At 42.9% G+C, this 15,005-nt stretch overlaps 1 protein-coding gene across 1 annotated transcript in view; it reads right to left on the bottom strand.

Annotated features, from left to right (window-relative positions):
* Nucleotides 1-9,330: 9,330 nt before the first annotated feature.
* Nucleotides 9,331-15,005, bottom strand: part of LOC120046624 (hypoxia-inducible factor 1-alpha inhibitor-like) — a 59,497-nt gene continuing 53,822 nt past the window's right edge. Inside the window, exon 8 of the mRNA XM_038992009.1 lies at nucleotides 9,331-9,478. Within this exon, the coding sequence (XP_038847937.1) occupies nucleotides 9,422-9,478 (57 nt within the window). The 3' untranslated portion in view covers nucleotides 9,331-9,421. The remainder of the gene's footprint in view (nucleotides 9,479-15,005) is intronic.

Here is a 15,005-nt window from a genome sequence, read left to right as displayed (position 1 = left end):
ACATAAGGTATTATGAGAACTCTAGCATCATAGAGATCCTGCTCTGATTCATGGTGAATTATAGGATCTCCATGTCTAACCCTCTCTGTAATTTCTGGACAAGCAAATCCAAGCCTACCTCCTTTAAGCCTTACTTCTAGTTAAACAACCTCACTATCATTGGGAATTTTGGGGATGGAAACATTCCATTTTGCATCTGAGAACTCCACTGAAGTGTGAAATATAAACTCTTATATTCTATATTTTGGAATGGAGAGTATTTGTACGTGTACTGTATGCTTGTAATCTGTTTGTGTCTATCTCCCTTCAGGCAGTCTAATTAAAATTTCCAAGCTGGCCTGACAGGGCAGATGTGGAATTGGAGCCGTGCAACTCCTGGGTATCTTTTGTCACTCGGGGCAGTCCACAATCTAATATCCTTATCTTAATCTACCTGGAGCTGGAAATGGCACATTATCAGCATGTGCATTTTTGAAGACTTGCATTAGTTCCCCAAGCTAACGCCTAACACAAGCTTCTGGCACACAAAGACCCAGGTTTGAATCCAGTCTGACACAAAAGACAAACACACCGACTGTAGGACAAATACAGACCAGCAGATGGTGATATTGTACTTTCCTATGGATACAGAAGACATCAACCTGGCAAGTTTGAAGTGGTTGAAGAATCAAATCATCAGACAGAGCCGATTTCACCGGTCGTCCTTCAAACCTAATTTATACATTAAAGCCTATGGGTTTTGTTCATCCTTTCACTACTTTAAATTACTGCTGGTTTAAAATACTGTGATATTACTATATAACATTTTCCCAGTGCTTCAGCTGTATCCTTTGGTCCATTTCCTCAGAATGAATCTCTGCAATGACAGACTTGAATTTGACACCAAACCGCTGTGATGACTGATACAAGGGCTTGATCAATAAAGTTGAACATTTTATTTCAAAGCTACTTGCACAACAATAGAACTCGAGTCACTTAGAAATCAGTGCACAATACAGCAGACACACTCAAATCATACAAGTGCAGGAACCCAGAAAACAATGTTTAGATTTTTGACATTTGTTTTTTAGAAAAGACACAGAAAAAAAAAGATATCCATTGTTCTTGCGATTTCTTGAGCCATGCCATAACAGAGCTAGGCACACAAAGTACAGGTATGAGAAACAAAGACACAGTGAGAGCAATTTAACCTCTGGGACTTAACTGTAAAATTACTTAACAGACCATTTCATTGAACTAGTATTTTTCATGAACAATATTGATACTATAAACAATCAAGCACACACTCCCTTGCTACACACTCTTAGAATATTAGCCTAAATATAAACAACAAGGCATGAACATTCTGCTTGGCACATTCCATATTTGTTTTTAGATTGCCAGAGGAGTACAATACGGTCTGTTGGGGAGATAACAATACACATGGCTAGAACACCCCTAGAACATTTGTAGTCAGTCACTGAAGGTGTAGGATTTTAACACGCAGCATTAGTATATTAGCCTAGTGAATGCTGCGTTCACCATTGAGCACAGCCATGGTCAGTCTGGTTTAACCAGACTATTAGTATATTACTGTTAATAACAAACTAATATGATGCAGTTTAAAATCATCACATTACCAATCACAGAAGGGCCTCCATACTATAGGGCTGTTGCAGTGACGTATTATCGCCACACCAGCAGTCAAGACCGCAGTAAAATTCCACGTGACCGTTGAGTAACGGTATTCTCCTATTATGCACTCTGGACATGCTTTGGTAGTACCCAACTCACTAACTACCATCAGGTCCTTAACGGCCTGGTACTCAGGGCTCTATTGTCCCTCTAACCACTCTGATATCAATGCAAATGCAATGGAAAATCACATCAAACACTTATCATCAAAACAGTGTCATGCTTTTAAAACTCACCTCACTGTGATCGATCAATTTGAAGAAAGAAGTTCAACAGCAGGTTGAAACAGAGTGGAAAACATGGTTGTTGTGGCAAAGCCTAACAATGAAATGGACATCGCTTTCTATGGTGATTATTAATTCAAAACATCCATATGCATATTAGGGCATATAAGACAAAGCCTGAAAAAAACGGAATAAAAATTATGATTGTGCCTTACACAATACATAGCCTACTGCATATTATACATGGCAGAAAACCATAAAACAAAACTGATTTGGGATGTCTTTGGGAGAATAGGCTAGACCAATTATGTACCAAATTAAACAAAATTGAGTAATCCCCTTTGAGTGTGGACTGTATTATTATGCATAGGGGTTGGACTAGTTACCTTAAGCTACACTACAAAATGTCTTTCCATGAGTCCGAGAGAGAACGTATAGCCCTAGGCGATGCTGTTGGTTCATTGATTGTGCTGGGCGGCTTCCTGGTATCCTACAATTATAGTGTATTTGATTCTGAATAGCGTAGTAGGGGAGAGCGAGGTAAGTTGTCAAATAGCTACTTTGTGTGACTACATGTTCTATGGTCAACTTGCTGTTCACATGTGGTCAAGGTTACTCTAATCTGAAGATGGCATAATTATGCTGTCATTCCCATCCCATTGATCTCATCGGCTTCAACCCTTAGACAGGTTTGTCTACAGGCCACTAGAGGCACTTCAACACCACGTGTGATGCCTGGATGAGGAACAATCCCAGGAAGACAACGTCAATTTATGACATTCCTGGGATTGTTGCAATCGCCTATCCTCTGGTTGCAACACCCTTGAACATTCAGGCTGGCTTTAGGGTGGCTGGGGTACAACCTTACAACAGGGATGTATTTCTGGAAAACGAGTTTGCGCCATCCTACGTTACAGATCGCCCCATTCAGAACCCACCCCTACCAGGCCCCAGCACCAACCCTGCCAGGCCCCAGCACTAACCCTGCCAGGCCCCAGCACCATTCCAGCCTTGCCAGGCCCCAGCACCATTCCAACCCTGCCAGGCCCCAGCACTATTCCAGCCCTGCCAGGCCCCAGCACTATTCCAGCCTAGCACGAGCTCAGACACAGACCTGCCCAGTTCAAAATGTGGATCTGCAAAGAACAAGGCAGCTAAAAAAAAGAAATATTGTAGAAGAGTCATCATCAGATGAAGAGTACTTCTGCCTCATCTGTGTGGAGCTATTTTCAAACAGCCTTCCAAAGGAGACTTGGGTGAAGTGTGTGAGATGCCACAAATGGGCCCATGATGCTTGCACCTCAGGCCAGGCAATGTATGTGTGCCAGAACTGTGTTTCTGAAGATGAGTCTGATTAGTCAGATACGGATGTAGGCTGTTACAAAACTGTACATTCGTGTGTTTAAACACCAAGTGAGTTTTGCTAAGACTTTAAACATTTAAGCAAGTTATCTGCAGAATTTCATTCCATTCCGATTCTAACAATTACCGTGGATCTAAACTCAGCAAAAAAAGAAATGTCCTCACTGTCAACTGCGTTTATTTTCAGCAAACTTAACATGTGTAAATATTTGTATGAACTTAACAAGATTCAACAACTGAGACATTAACTGAACAAGTTCCACAGACATGTGACTAACAGAAATTGAATAATGTGTCCCTGAACAAAGGGGGGGGGGATCAAAATCAAAAGTAACAGCCAGTATCTGGTGTGGCCAAACAGTATCTGTTTGTGCCCATAGGCGACGTTGTTGCCAGTGATGTCTGGTGAGGACCTGCCTTACAACAGGCCTACAAGCCCTCAGTCCGGCCTCTCAGCCTATTGCGGACAGTCTGAGCACTGATGGAGGGATTGTGCGTTCCTGGTGTAACTCGGGCAGTTGTTGTTGCCATCCTGTACCTGTCCCGCAGGTGTGATGTTCAGATGTACCGATCCTGTGCAGGTATTGTTATACGTGGTCTGCCACTGCGAGGACGATCAGCTTTCCGTCCTGTCTCCCTGTAGCGCTGTCTTAGGCGTCTCACAGTACGGACATTGCAATTTATTGCCCTGGCCACATCTGCAGTCCTCATGCCTCCTTGCAGCATGCCTAAGGCACGTTCACGCAGATGAGCAGGGACCCTGGGCATCTTTCTTTCTGTGTTTTTCAAAGTCAGTAGAAAGGCCTCTTTAGTGTCCTAAGTTTTCATAACTGTCACCTTAATTGCCTACAGTCTGTAAGCTGTTAGTGTCTTAACGACCGGTTCCACAGGTGCATGTTCATTAATTGTTTATGTTTCATTGAACAAGCATGGGAAACAGTGTTTAAACCCTTTACAATAAAGATCTGTGAAGTTATTTGAATCTTTACGAATTGTCTTTAAAAGACAGGGTCCTGAAAAAGGGAAGCTTCTTTTTTTGCTGAGTTTATGTGCACGCCAGAGAAAGTTCGATTTCAAAGTTCAAAGTGAAGTGGTCTTGTCACTTAATTAATGTGTGCTCTGACAGCATTATAGTTTTGATTGAAAGGCATGATTTGCCAGATTCTCTAGGCATGATTGTTTTTTATTTTAAGTTCTTTAATGAAGTTGAATTTGGTTTTGAATTTGAAATTAAAATCAATTTTCACAATATATTATTTGTTGATAATCCAATGTGACAATTTACCCGACGTAGTGTGACAATTTACCCGCTGATGGGGCAAATTGTCACAAGTGCACACTCTCTATTTAACGGTCGACAACTCCGTACTGAATGAAATAAGATATGAAGATGTAATGAATGCAAAATATATGCCCAAGACGTCCTTTCATTTGCTATGACATTTATACCATTGTGACGTATTGTGCCCAGTAAATGTTAGACAGCGTGAAAAGTGTGACAACATACTTTGCTCTCCCCTAACATATGTTTTCATAATTAATTGTGTGGCACATTACCTTTAGCTATACAGAATATCTCACCACCATGCGTTTCTAACTCCTCAACCCTCTCTTTTATTCATTTCTAGAGCGTGCAGAGGGGCTGTCAACAGTTTAGTTAAATATGTTTCGTTGCGAAAACATGTTACCATTGATGTTAACGAACAGATTACATTCAGTTTCCCAAATGAAGCACTGGGTAGCTGTAGGAACTGGGTTGGCGAACCCACGGCATACAGAGTTTGGGTGGAATGTCACCTGTCGCGCAGCAAGAGCATTCTCCTCAAACTGTGGTTGATGCATGAAGCGGCTCATATTAAGCGAAGCTCTGCTCTTAAACCATAGTAGACTACCAGGCATCATTGAAAAACAGACCGGAGAGAACGCGCCCGGCCTCCATTCGCAATTCGAGTGCATACAGATGGTGTCTTTTTACCCCTGCCCATTTGATAACGGGCCATTCTAAATCTAAACTCATTTTACATATTAGTAAAGATTAAATTGAGAATAGTCTGATGGGTGAAAATATGATCACTTGATGAAAGAACAGCTGTGCAGCCTGAGGCAAGGAACAGCGTGCAAACTTTTTTGCGACTCTCTCAAATCATCAATAGCCTATAGTCGCATCACGCAGGCCATATATGTTTTGATTCATAAGGTTTGCATCATTCACAACTAAAGTTGCCAAATAACTCTAAATCTAGCATATAGGACCTGTTTCAAATGATCACTTTTACGCTAAACATAGCCACTTCATATGTGCACTCGCTCCGGAATGGGAAAAATATCCTTTCTACGTTATTTAGCAAAGCTCAATTATATTCTTCTTACTATAAAATAATATGAAATAATGGCACGGCACTTAAAAGCATATCTTGTCAGCTAAATGAACAAGCCTATGGCATGGAGCATTTCCAGATAACATACTGTAGGCCAAGTCATATTCTGTTCTTCGGAAATACATTTCTTTAGAACTGACTAAAATAAAAAATGGCTTTATTGTGATGGTGTATATTAAATTGATTTACTATTAAAAAAAATTTAAATGTAGATGTTCCAAAGGCGCGCATCAACGGCTTGTATGCATGGAGGCCCAGAGATGGTAAAAGTGTTCATGTTAATTAACATTATTTTGCATGACAATAACCTGCTGAAAAAATGTCATGACTGCCAAAGCCCTACCCACACATACAGCTTTTTGAACATCGTTTACTTGTAATTTACTTATTTACTCCCATTAACTTGAAACCACCTTAACGGTTTTATGACACCAGGGTTGGGTCAATTTGAAGGAAGTAAACTAAAATTCTAATTCCAACTCTAAATTTTCCTCATAGAAAATCATTGAGGAAAATTGAAATTAGAATTGTTAACTTCCTAAATTGACTGAATTGAAATGAAAACAGCCCCAACCCTGAAGGACACACCTGGTTTGGAACACAGCACTAGGACTAAGTCCCAAATGGCACACTATTCCCTTTAAAGTACACCTCTTTTGACCAGGGCCCACAGGGGAAAGGGTACGATTTGGGATGCCACCAATATGTGCTTTAAAATCGGTCCTGTGCTCTAAACTGCACCTGTTGAAGTGAAGTGTTCACTGGAAACACTTGACAATGGCACAATAACAACAATCATTCAACTCTACTGACACACACTGAGTGGTTGCATGCACACACACTTGTTATATTCTTATTTTACTTTGCAGTTGCAATTGAATAAGTTAAAATACTTTTTAGCCCATCCTCAATCTTGACTTAAAATGTACCATGTATTGTAACATAACAAATTCAAAACACACCAACAGAAAATCAGTTATGCCTAAATGTACACAAACCATCATACAAAACATACTTATAACATAGAAATGTTCAGCAATCATTTAAATTAAATAAATCAAGTACAGGCAATCACACAATCAAGCGCTCTTTCAGTGTTTATAAAACACAATATAACTTGTTTTTCGCTGATTGCTCCCAAAAACTGTAATACCATACAGAAACAAGTCAGCTTACTGACTGACAGTCAACAATTAAATCAACAGAATAACCAAAATATGACTCATCTCTTTCAGGGTGAACGTGCAGCAAATTCATTTAGAAGTTTGTCACAAAATAAATAGGCCTACTTTAGGTACTAGAAATGTATTCAGTTGATACACTCATCGGCCAGTTTATTAGGTACACCACCCAATTCACAAATATGGATCGCTCCTACAGACAGTGAGTCACGTGGCCATGGCTTGCTATATAAAGCAGGCAGACATCGAGGCATCCAGCTACTGTTTGATTGAATTTTAGAATGGGCAAAACAAGTGACATCAGCGACTTCGAGCAGGGTATGATTGTTGGTGCCAGGCGTGCCGGATCCAGTATCTCAGAAAGGCCGCCTTCCTGGGCATTTCACGCACAACAGTGTCTAGAATTGACCAAGAATGGTGCAACAAACAAAAATCATCCAGTCAGCAGCAGTCCTGTGAGCGAAAACAGCTCGTTCATGAGAAGTCGAAGGAAATGGCAAGATTCGTGCAAGCTAACAGGCGGGCCACAAACAGACAAATAACGGTGCAGTACATCTAGGAATGCACAACTATGGGCTATTGCAGCAGAGGACCACACCAGGTTCCACTACTATCAGCTAAAAACAAGCGGCTCCAAGAAGCGGCTCCAGTAGGCACGTGATAACCAACACTGGACAATTGAGGAGTGGAAAAACATCACCTGGAACATGACAGTGAGTTCAGTTTATTTGAGGTACCTGCACAGTCCCCAGACCTCAACCCTATAGAGCATCTATGGGATGAGATGGAACGGGCTGTTTCACAGCATCAATGTACCGCCGTCCAATCTGCAGCAACTGCGTGACGCCATCGGCTCAACAGGAACCAACATCCCAGTGGAACGTTTCCGACACCTTGTAGAATGCCCCGAAGAATTCAGATTGTGCCTAATAAACTGTCCGGTGAGTGTATGTTATATCTGAGGGGAGCTATTCGTATTTAATAAATCAAGCTACAGTTGTGTTGCTATGGTTACAAACTGTAATGACAGGAGGCGGGGTTGAATAGAGGATGGGAGTTTCTGGTTGGTTACGACTCAGATGTAACAAATCACCCAACACACACTCTTTAGTGGTTCAAGTGCTCAAGGTAGAAATTGCCTCCAACTACAGATCTAGGATCAGATTATCCCAACCCCAATCCTATTGGCTGCGATGATAAAATGTCTAATATCTTACCCTGCATCAGCGATTAATTTGGGGCAACTTCCACCTTGAGGGTATTTTGGGGTTATTCTTTGATACCTACACGGCTGCCTATCACTTGACTCACACACAAATACCACAACTCTACATTATGTAGTTTACACAGTTCATCAACTGAGTATCACTCTGACAGCATACTGCATGTGGGTGTCCATGGCTAATCTGTCCATCCACTATTGTCTTCCCACTGGTGGCTGAAGTTGCGATGACTATGGTTCCCAAACAATCAAAGCAGAGCAGAAAGTGTGATTGGCCAAGTCTCTCAAGGTCACTCAGTGTTGCCATGCACTGCTAGCTTGACAGTCCGAATGCGCACACACGTATACGTACACACATGCTCGCTTACATACACACAAATCAGGCGTGTGTACTTGACGCACACACAAGCAGCAGTTTGGCAACAGTTCTGCGGCAGTACCTCTAGCTCAGGGGTGTCAAAGTCAAATGGACGGAGGGCCAAATAAAAAATTTAGCTACAAGCCGAGGGCCGGACTGTTCGAATGTTCATTGAAAAATTTTTAAATGACGCATATAGTCTAGTGAACCTAATTGAACCTACTGAAAACCTAACAAATATATTCCAATATGATCAGATAAATAAAGCAATATTTTCTTATGGCTCTGTCAGTAATCTTTAATTTTCAACAGACACAAAAGACAAATTTCCTTTATATAAAAATCCCCATAACATGAACATTAAATGAAAGAAACCGGTATTCAAGGCACCATCAGTAGCCTATATTTTCTATTTTAGCAAAAGTGGGCTAAATTTACTTCAAAGAAAAAAACAATAATAGCAATTTTCTATCATCCACTCAACTGAAATATTTTTAAAATATAATTGGATTGAAATACAATAAAATAAAGTGCAAAAATCTAGCCTTTTGTAGCCTTTGTTCCATGTCCATATTCTTGTTTTTGTCCGCGTGTTTCGTTTCATAATGTCGTCTCAGATTATACTCTTTCAGTACCGCCACACTTTCTCCACACAGAAGACACACAGGTTTTCCAGCTACCTCCGTGAACATATACTCCGACTCCCACCTTGTTTGAAACCCCCGGTTCTCAGTGTCCACCTTCCGTTTTGCCATTTTTGATGGGTATCTGAAAGTTAATTTTACTGTGATGCTGACGACTGCTGTGCCAATAAATATTGAAATGAAGCAGCCTACTGCTCGGTGCGTCACCGTTGCATTGTGGGAAATGTAGTATTGGTGCGTGTAAAAGATCTGCGGGCTGCCGGCTTGCTGCGGTCTGCGGGCCGGTTCTAATAATAAATCAAGATCATCCCAGGGGCCGTAAAAAACCTTCTCGCGGGCCGGATGTGGCCCGCGGGCCTTGACTCTGACATATGTGCTCTAGCTGAATCCCTGGTCATATCGGCCCTGGATCATCATATTCAGTAAAGGACCAACCTACAGTACAGAAAACATAGATTAATTAAAACATTTGCATTAAAACAAAGTCAGTTGTTGGAAACATATAAGGGCCTACTATTAGGTAAGATACTGTATACTGTAGCTATAGCATTGTTTCATTGAGTGTCCTGTCCTCTTCGTACTGCAACCCCCCCATTCACTCTGTACCGTACCACACCCCCCTTCCACACTGTACCGTACCACCCCCCCCCCCTTCCCCCGTTCACTCTGTACCGTACCGTACCACACCCCCCCTTCCCCCGTTCACTCTGTACCGTACCACATCCCCTTCCTCCATTCACTCTGTACCGTACCACATCCCCCCCGTCACTCTGTACCGTACCACATCCCCCCGTCACTCTGTACCGTACCACATCCCCTTCCTCCATTCACTCTGTACCTGTTGTAACTTTAATGTGTTACAGAGTTAATGTTTAAGTTAATTCATTGAGCTGTATCTAAAGATATTTCTTTACAGTTATTTACATATGTAATTGTATTGGTTAGTATTGAATTACGCTTTTGACTGCAAGTTCCAGAATGCCTTGCGACAGGAAGTAGAGAGTGAACGCGCTAGTTAAGTGCAATTAACAGGTGATTATTTGGCCACTTTACGCTAGCATCTTACTGGCATTGCTCTGTAGAATCTAAAATTGTTAAATGTAACGTGATCAAGAATTATTACTAAAAGAAGCTTTCATATCAAACCTGACGTCCCGAGTCATTACTTTGAAGATAGTTATTCTATATTTTGGTGCCGAAACCCGGGATATGAGCTGCGACGAAGAAGCAGCTGAAATGGCTGAGGAGGAACGTCGGCATGAAACCGAAAGAATGAGACGAAAGCGGGGTACCATTCGAGGTGCCACAACACGGATTTTGAATCAGATTGACGTGGAAATATCCCAGTCGAATCCGGATACCGATCACTTGAGTACATTGTTGGAATTGCTGTTAGCTAAGGAGAACAGTTTGTTTGAACTTGATCGTGGAATTGAACAGTTAACCCCATTGGACGGATTGGAGGCAGAGATTGCATACACGGAGGATTACAAAGAGCGCATTATCATGCTTAAGAGCCGTGCACAACGAGTGATAAAGAAAAACCAGGATCTCAATCCACTAGCAGCACGGGTGAGTGACGCTAACTCCAACAGGGTGAGTGACGCTAACTCCAACAGGGTGAGTGACGCTAACTCCAACAGGGTGAGTGACGCTAACTCCAACAGATCACAGAGACAATCAGTAAGGCTACCAAAGTTGATTATTGAGACATTCTATGGAGATGTCAGTATGTGGCAGGAGTTTTGGAGCCAGTATGAGACTGCTATTCACAACAATGATTCACTGTGTAATAAAGAGAAGTTTACCTATCTGAAAACATATCTCACTGGACCAGCTGCAAAGGCAGTAGCAGGACTGATGTTAACAGACAGTAACTATGATGATGCAATCGCTCTACTCAAGAGCAGATTTGGAAGGAAAGATCTTGTGATTAGTGCTCATATGTCAAAGCTGCTGAATCTCACCCCTGTGAAGAAATCCTCTGATCTAAATGCATTGAGGCAGCTATATGATGAATGTGAAATTCAGATTAGGAGCCTGGAATCACTGGGTGTAGTGTCAGAAACCTATGGAAGCCTACTATGCCCAATCTTACTGCAGATGATTCCAGAGGACATAGCTCTTGACTATAGTCGTCAGAGGGGAGTAGATGATGAATGGAAAGTGTCTGAGATTATCAGTTTCCTACAGAAGGAGGTTCAGAGCAGGGAGAGAGCGCTACAAATGACAAGATCATGCAACCAACAGAAAGAGAGCAAACCATGGAACAAGTCATGCTTCTCCAATGAAATGAAAACAAAAAGACCCAACATGCCCTCTGCTGCAGCACTGCATACAGCCAGCCAGAAGGAACAAAACTGTCTATTCTGTGACAGTGCAGACCACAAATCAGAAAACTGCCCTGACCACAATATTGCTGCACGCAAAGAGAAACTAAAGAAAATGGGAAGATGCTTTGTATGTTTAGGACAGAGACACATAGCAAAATTCTGTAAAGTCAAAGATGTGTCATGTGCAACATGTGGAAGCAGACATCACATTGCTGTGTGTACCAGTAAGAGGAGTGAGGTGCAACCCCCTACTGTTTCTGCAGATGCTGTTGTTTCCTCAGTTATTCCCCATTCAGTGAAGATGAAACCAGATGGACAGAACACTGTGTTGCTACAAACGGCAAAGGCATGGGTAGAAGGCCCATCGGGCAGGAAGATAGCTTGTTGCTTACTAGATGGAGGCAGTCAGAGAAGCTTCATACATGAAAACCTTGTGAAGGGCTTGAAGCTACCAGTAATCAGACAAGAGGCACTCACTCTTCACACGTTTGGCTCCTCTGCCCCAGCAACGTCCCAACGCAACACAGTGAAAGTCATCTTGGAGAATGTCTGGGACAAACAGCAGAGAATAGAGATAGAGGCAATTGAAACCCCACAAGTGTGCACAGCTGTGATGAAGGTTCCTGGTGAACAGATTCGACATGAGCTCAATAGAAAGGGACTGCAGCTTGCAGACTTTCCAGGAGATGACAATGATCCTGAACTCTCTGTCCTGATAGGAGCAGACTACTACTGGCAGATAGTATCAGGCAGAGTGGAGCGACTGACGGAGACGCTGGTTGCTTTAGAGAGCACCTTTGGATGGTCGGTGCAGGGACCCGTGTTCATGTCAAGTGTCGCCGAGGCAACTTGCATGTTCATCCCACTTGAAGACACACTAGTCTCCAAACAACTGCATGCATTCTGGGAGCTTGAGTCTCTGGGTATTATAAGCGAGAAAACACAGAACCCAGAGGAAACTGAGGCTCTACAGAGGTTCGAGGAAACAACCACCTTCAAAGATGGTCGATACCACGTGGAGTTGCCATGGAAACGAGAAATGCCAGAACTCAAAGACAACTATAGAATCGCCAAGAAACGGTTTGAAGGTCTGAAGAAAAGACTGAAGAAGGATGTGACGTTGTACAGCAGATACAATGAAGTGGTAGAGGACTACTTACAACAGGATATGGCAGAGGACGTGCCCAAGGACAACGCATCAAGTGCAGACAACGTAAAATACTACTTACCTCACCATGCAGTACTCCGAGAAGATAAGGTGACAACAAAACTGAGAGTGGTGTTTGATGCCTCGTCCCATGAAGATGGCTGTCCATCCCTCAATGACTGTCTACTCACAGGACCGAACCTGAATCTGGATCTGCTCAGCGTTCTGATAAAGTTCAGACTACATGAGATCGCATTCATGGCAGACATCAAGAAAGCTTTCCTGCAGATATCCCTAGCAGAGAGAGACAGAGACGCCGTGAGATTTCTATGGCTCACAGGCCCACCAAGGGGAGAAAATGAAGAGGAGCTGCGTGTGCTGAGGATGAAAAGAGTGGTATTTGGAGCTTCCCCAAGTCCATTTTTGCTGGCAGCTACAATCAGGAAGCACCTGAAACAATATGAAACAGAACAACCAGAAGTTGTAGAGATACTGAGAGAGTCACTCTATGTAGATGATTTCATTGCAAGTTCACGCAATGTTGAAGAGGCTTACCTTGTGACAACAACTGCCTGCAAAGCGAATGCTGTCGATTGCAGGCATGGACCTCTGCAAGTGGATGACCAATTCTCCTGAATTAAAAACAAAATGTGAGGAGAGTACGACAACTGACCACCCGTTGACGCTAGAAACACAAGGATTAGTGCTGAAGGCTTTAGGTTTAGTATGGAGACCGGAAACGGATGACTTTGTGTTTGATCTCAGGCCGCTACTGAGCATTCTAAAGCAAAAGGAAAACACAAAGAGAAGTGTTCTACAGTCGTCTGCACGTATCTTCGACCCTCTTGGTTTCTTAACTCCCTTCACCATCAGGATCAAGTGCATGTTCCAGAAATGTGGAGAGGGGACTCAGCTGGGACGAAGAATTACCGCCTGATCTGATACGAGAATGGCAACAGTGGTGTTCAGAACTACCCCAGTTACACCAGCTCACCATACCAAGGTGGTACAGAACAGACATGCGGCCACAGAATAGCCACACCCAGAAACTACACGTGTTCTGTGATGCAAGTGAAGGCTTACAGTGCAGTAGCTTACTTCAAGGTGAATCACAAGGCAGGGAAACAACAAGTCTAGTTGACTCCAAGTCCAGGGTAGCCCCACTCAAGAAAATGACGCTGCCACGCCTGGAGCTCATGGGAGCTGTGATTGGAGCGACTCGCAAACAACTTGATGACCACACTGAAATTGAAGAAAAACAGATCCAAATGTGGACAGACTCGTTGATCGTGCTGCATTGGATTTGCAGCTCAGCTCAGAAATGAAACAGTTTGTTGCGAACAGAGTGACGGAGATCCAGTCCTTGACCAATCCAGAGTCATGGTCACATATTGAAGGGAAAACTAATCCACTGACCTCCCTACAAGAGGACAAACTGTTCGAAACTTGACACAGAGCGAGCTATGGGTGGAATGGACCCAAATTCTGATATCACCCAATCAGTCCGAAGAGACTGATGATAACAAGGTTCCGGAAGAGGTGAATATAGAACTCAAGTCCAGCTGCTCGGTTACTGTACAACTCGCAGCAAACAGCACAGACATCCCTGAACCTGTGTTGGAGCTTGAAAGGTACAGCAAACTGAAAAGAGTGTTCAGAGTCACCGCCTGGATAAAGATTCATAGCCAATGCTCGTACACCATAAAGATACAAGGTGAACTGACTGCTGACGAACTGTTCGATGCAGAAAAGTACTGGATAAGGTAACACACACAACAGAGTTTTGGACAGGAGATCAAACTACTGAAGGCAGGAAAAAGCCTAAACAATGACTGTAAAATCAGAAAACTGAAACCGTTTCCTGGACGAACACGAACTACTCAGTGTAGGAGGAAGACTGCAACAGTCCAGCTTCACAGTCTCTCACACAGAGGCAGCACCCATGGGTTCTGCCCAACAAGTACAGATACTCAGAAATGCTGATACAGTACCACCATGAGAAGGTGATGCATTCTGGAGCAAGAGACACTCTAGTACAAATCACGAGAGCGATACTGGATCTTGCGTGCTAGGCAGCTAGTCAAGAGCACAGTGGCAAGATGTATAGTGTCAAAAGATTCAAGGCAAGAGCCGGACAGCGGTCACTGCGCCTTTACCAAAAGACGAATAACTGAATCGCCACCATTTGAAGTCACAGGTGTGGATTTTGCAGACCGCTCTATGTGAAAGAAAATGGGTCTGTGAAGAAGTCATACATTGCACTGTTCACTTGTGCGGTAACCCAGAGCAGTGCATTTGGAACTGGTCTCAGATCAGTCCACAGAGAAATTCCTGTTAGCTCTAAAAAAGATTCATCTCAAGGAGGGATTATGCAAGGTAATCTACTCAGACAATGCAAAAACGTTCATCAAGGACAAAGCACAAGAAAGCCTGGAATCAGGACGAGTTCTTTGAAAGAGTCTGTGCGAGAGCAAATTCGAGG

This window comes from Salvelinus namaycush, chromosome 4 (genome assembly GCF_016432855.1).
Source record: "Salvelinus namaycush isolate Seneca chromosome 4, SaNama_1.0, whole genome shotgun sequence".
Taxonomy (NCBI): domain Eukaryota; kingdom Metazoa; phylum Chordata; class Actinopteri; order Salmoniformes; family Salmonidae; genus Salvelinus; species Salvelinus namaycush.
The sequence above is the reverse complement of the archived record's forward strand: the minus strand, read 5'-3'. Positions and strand labels throughout refer to the sequence as shown.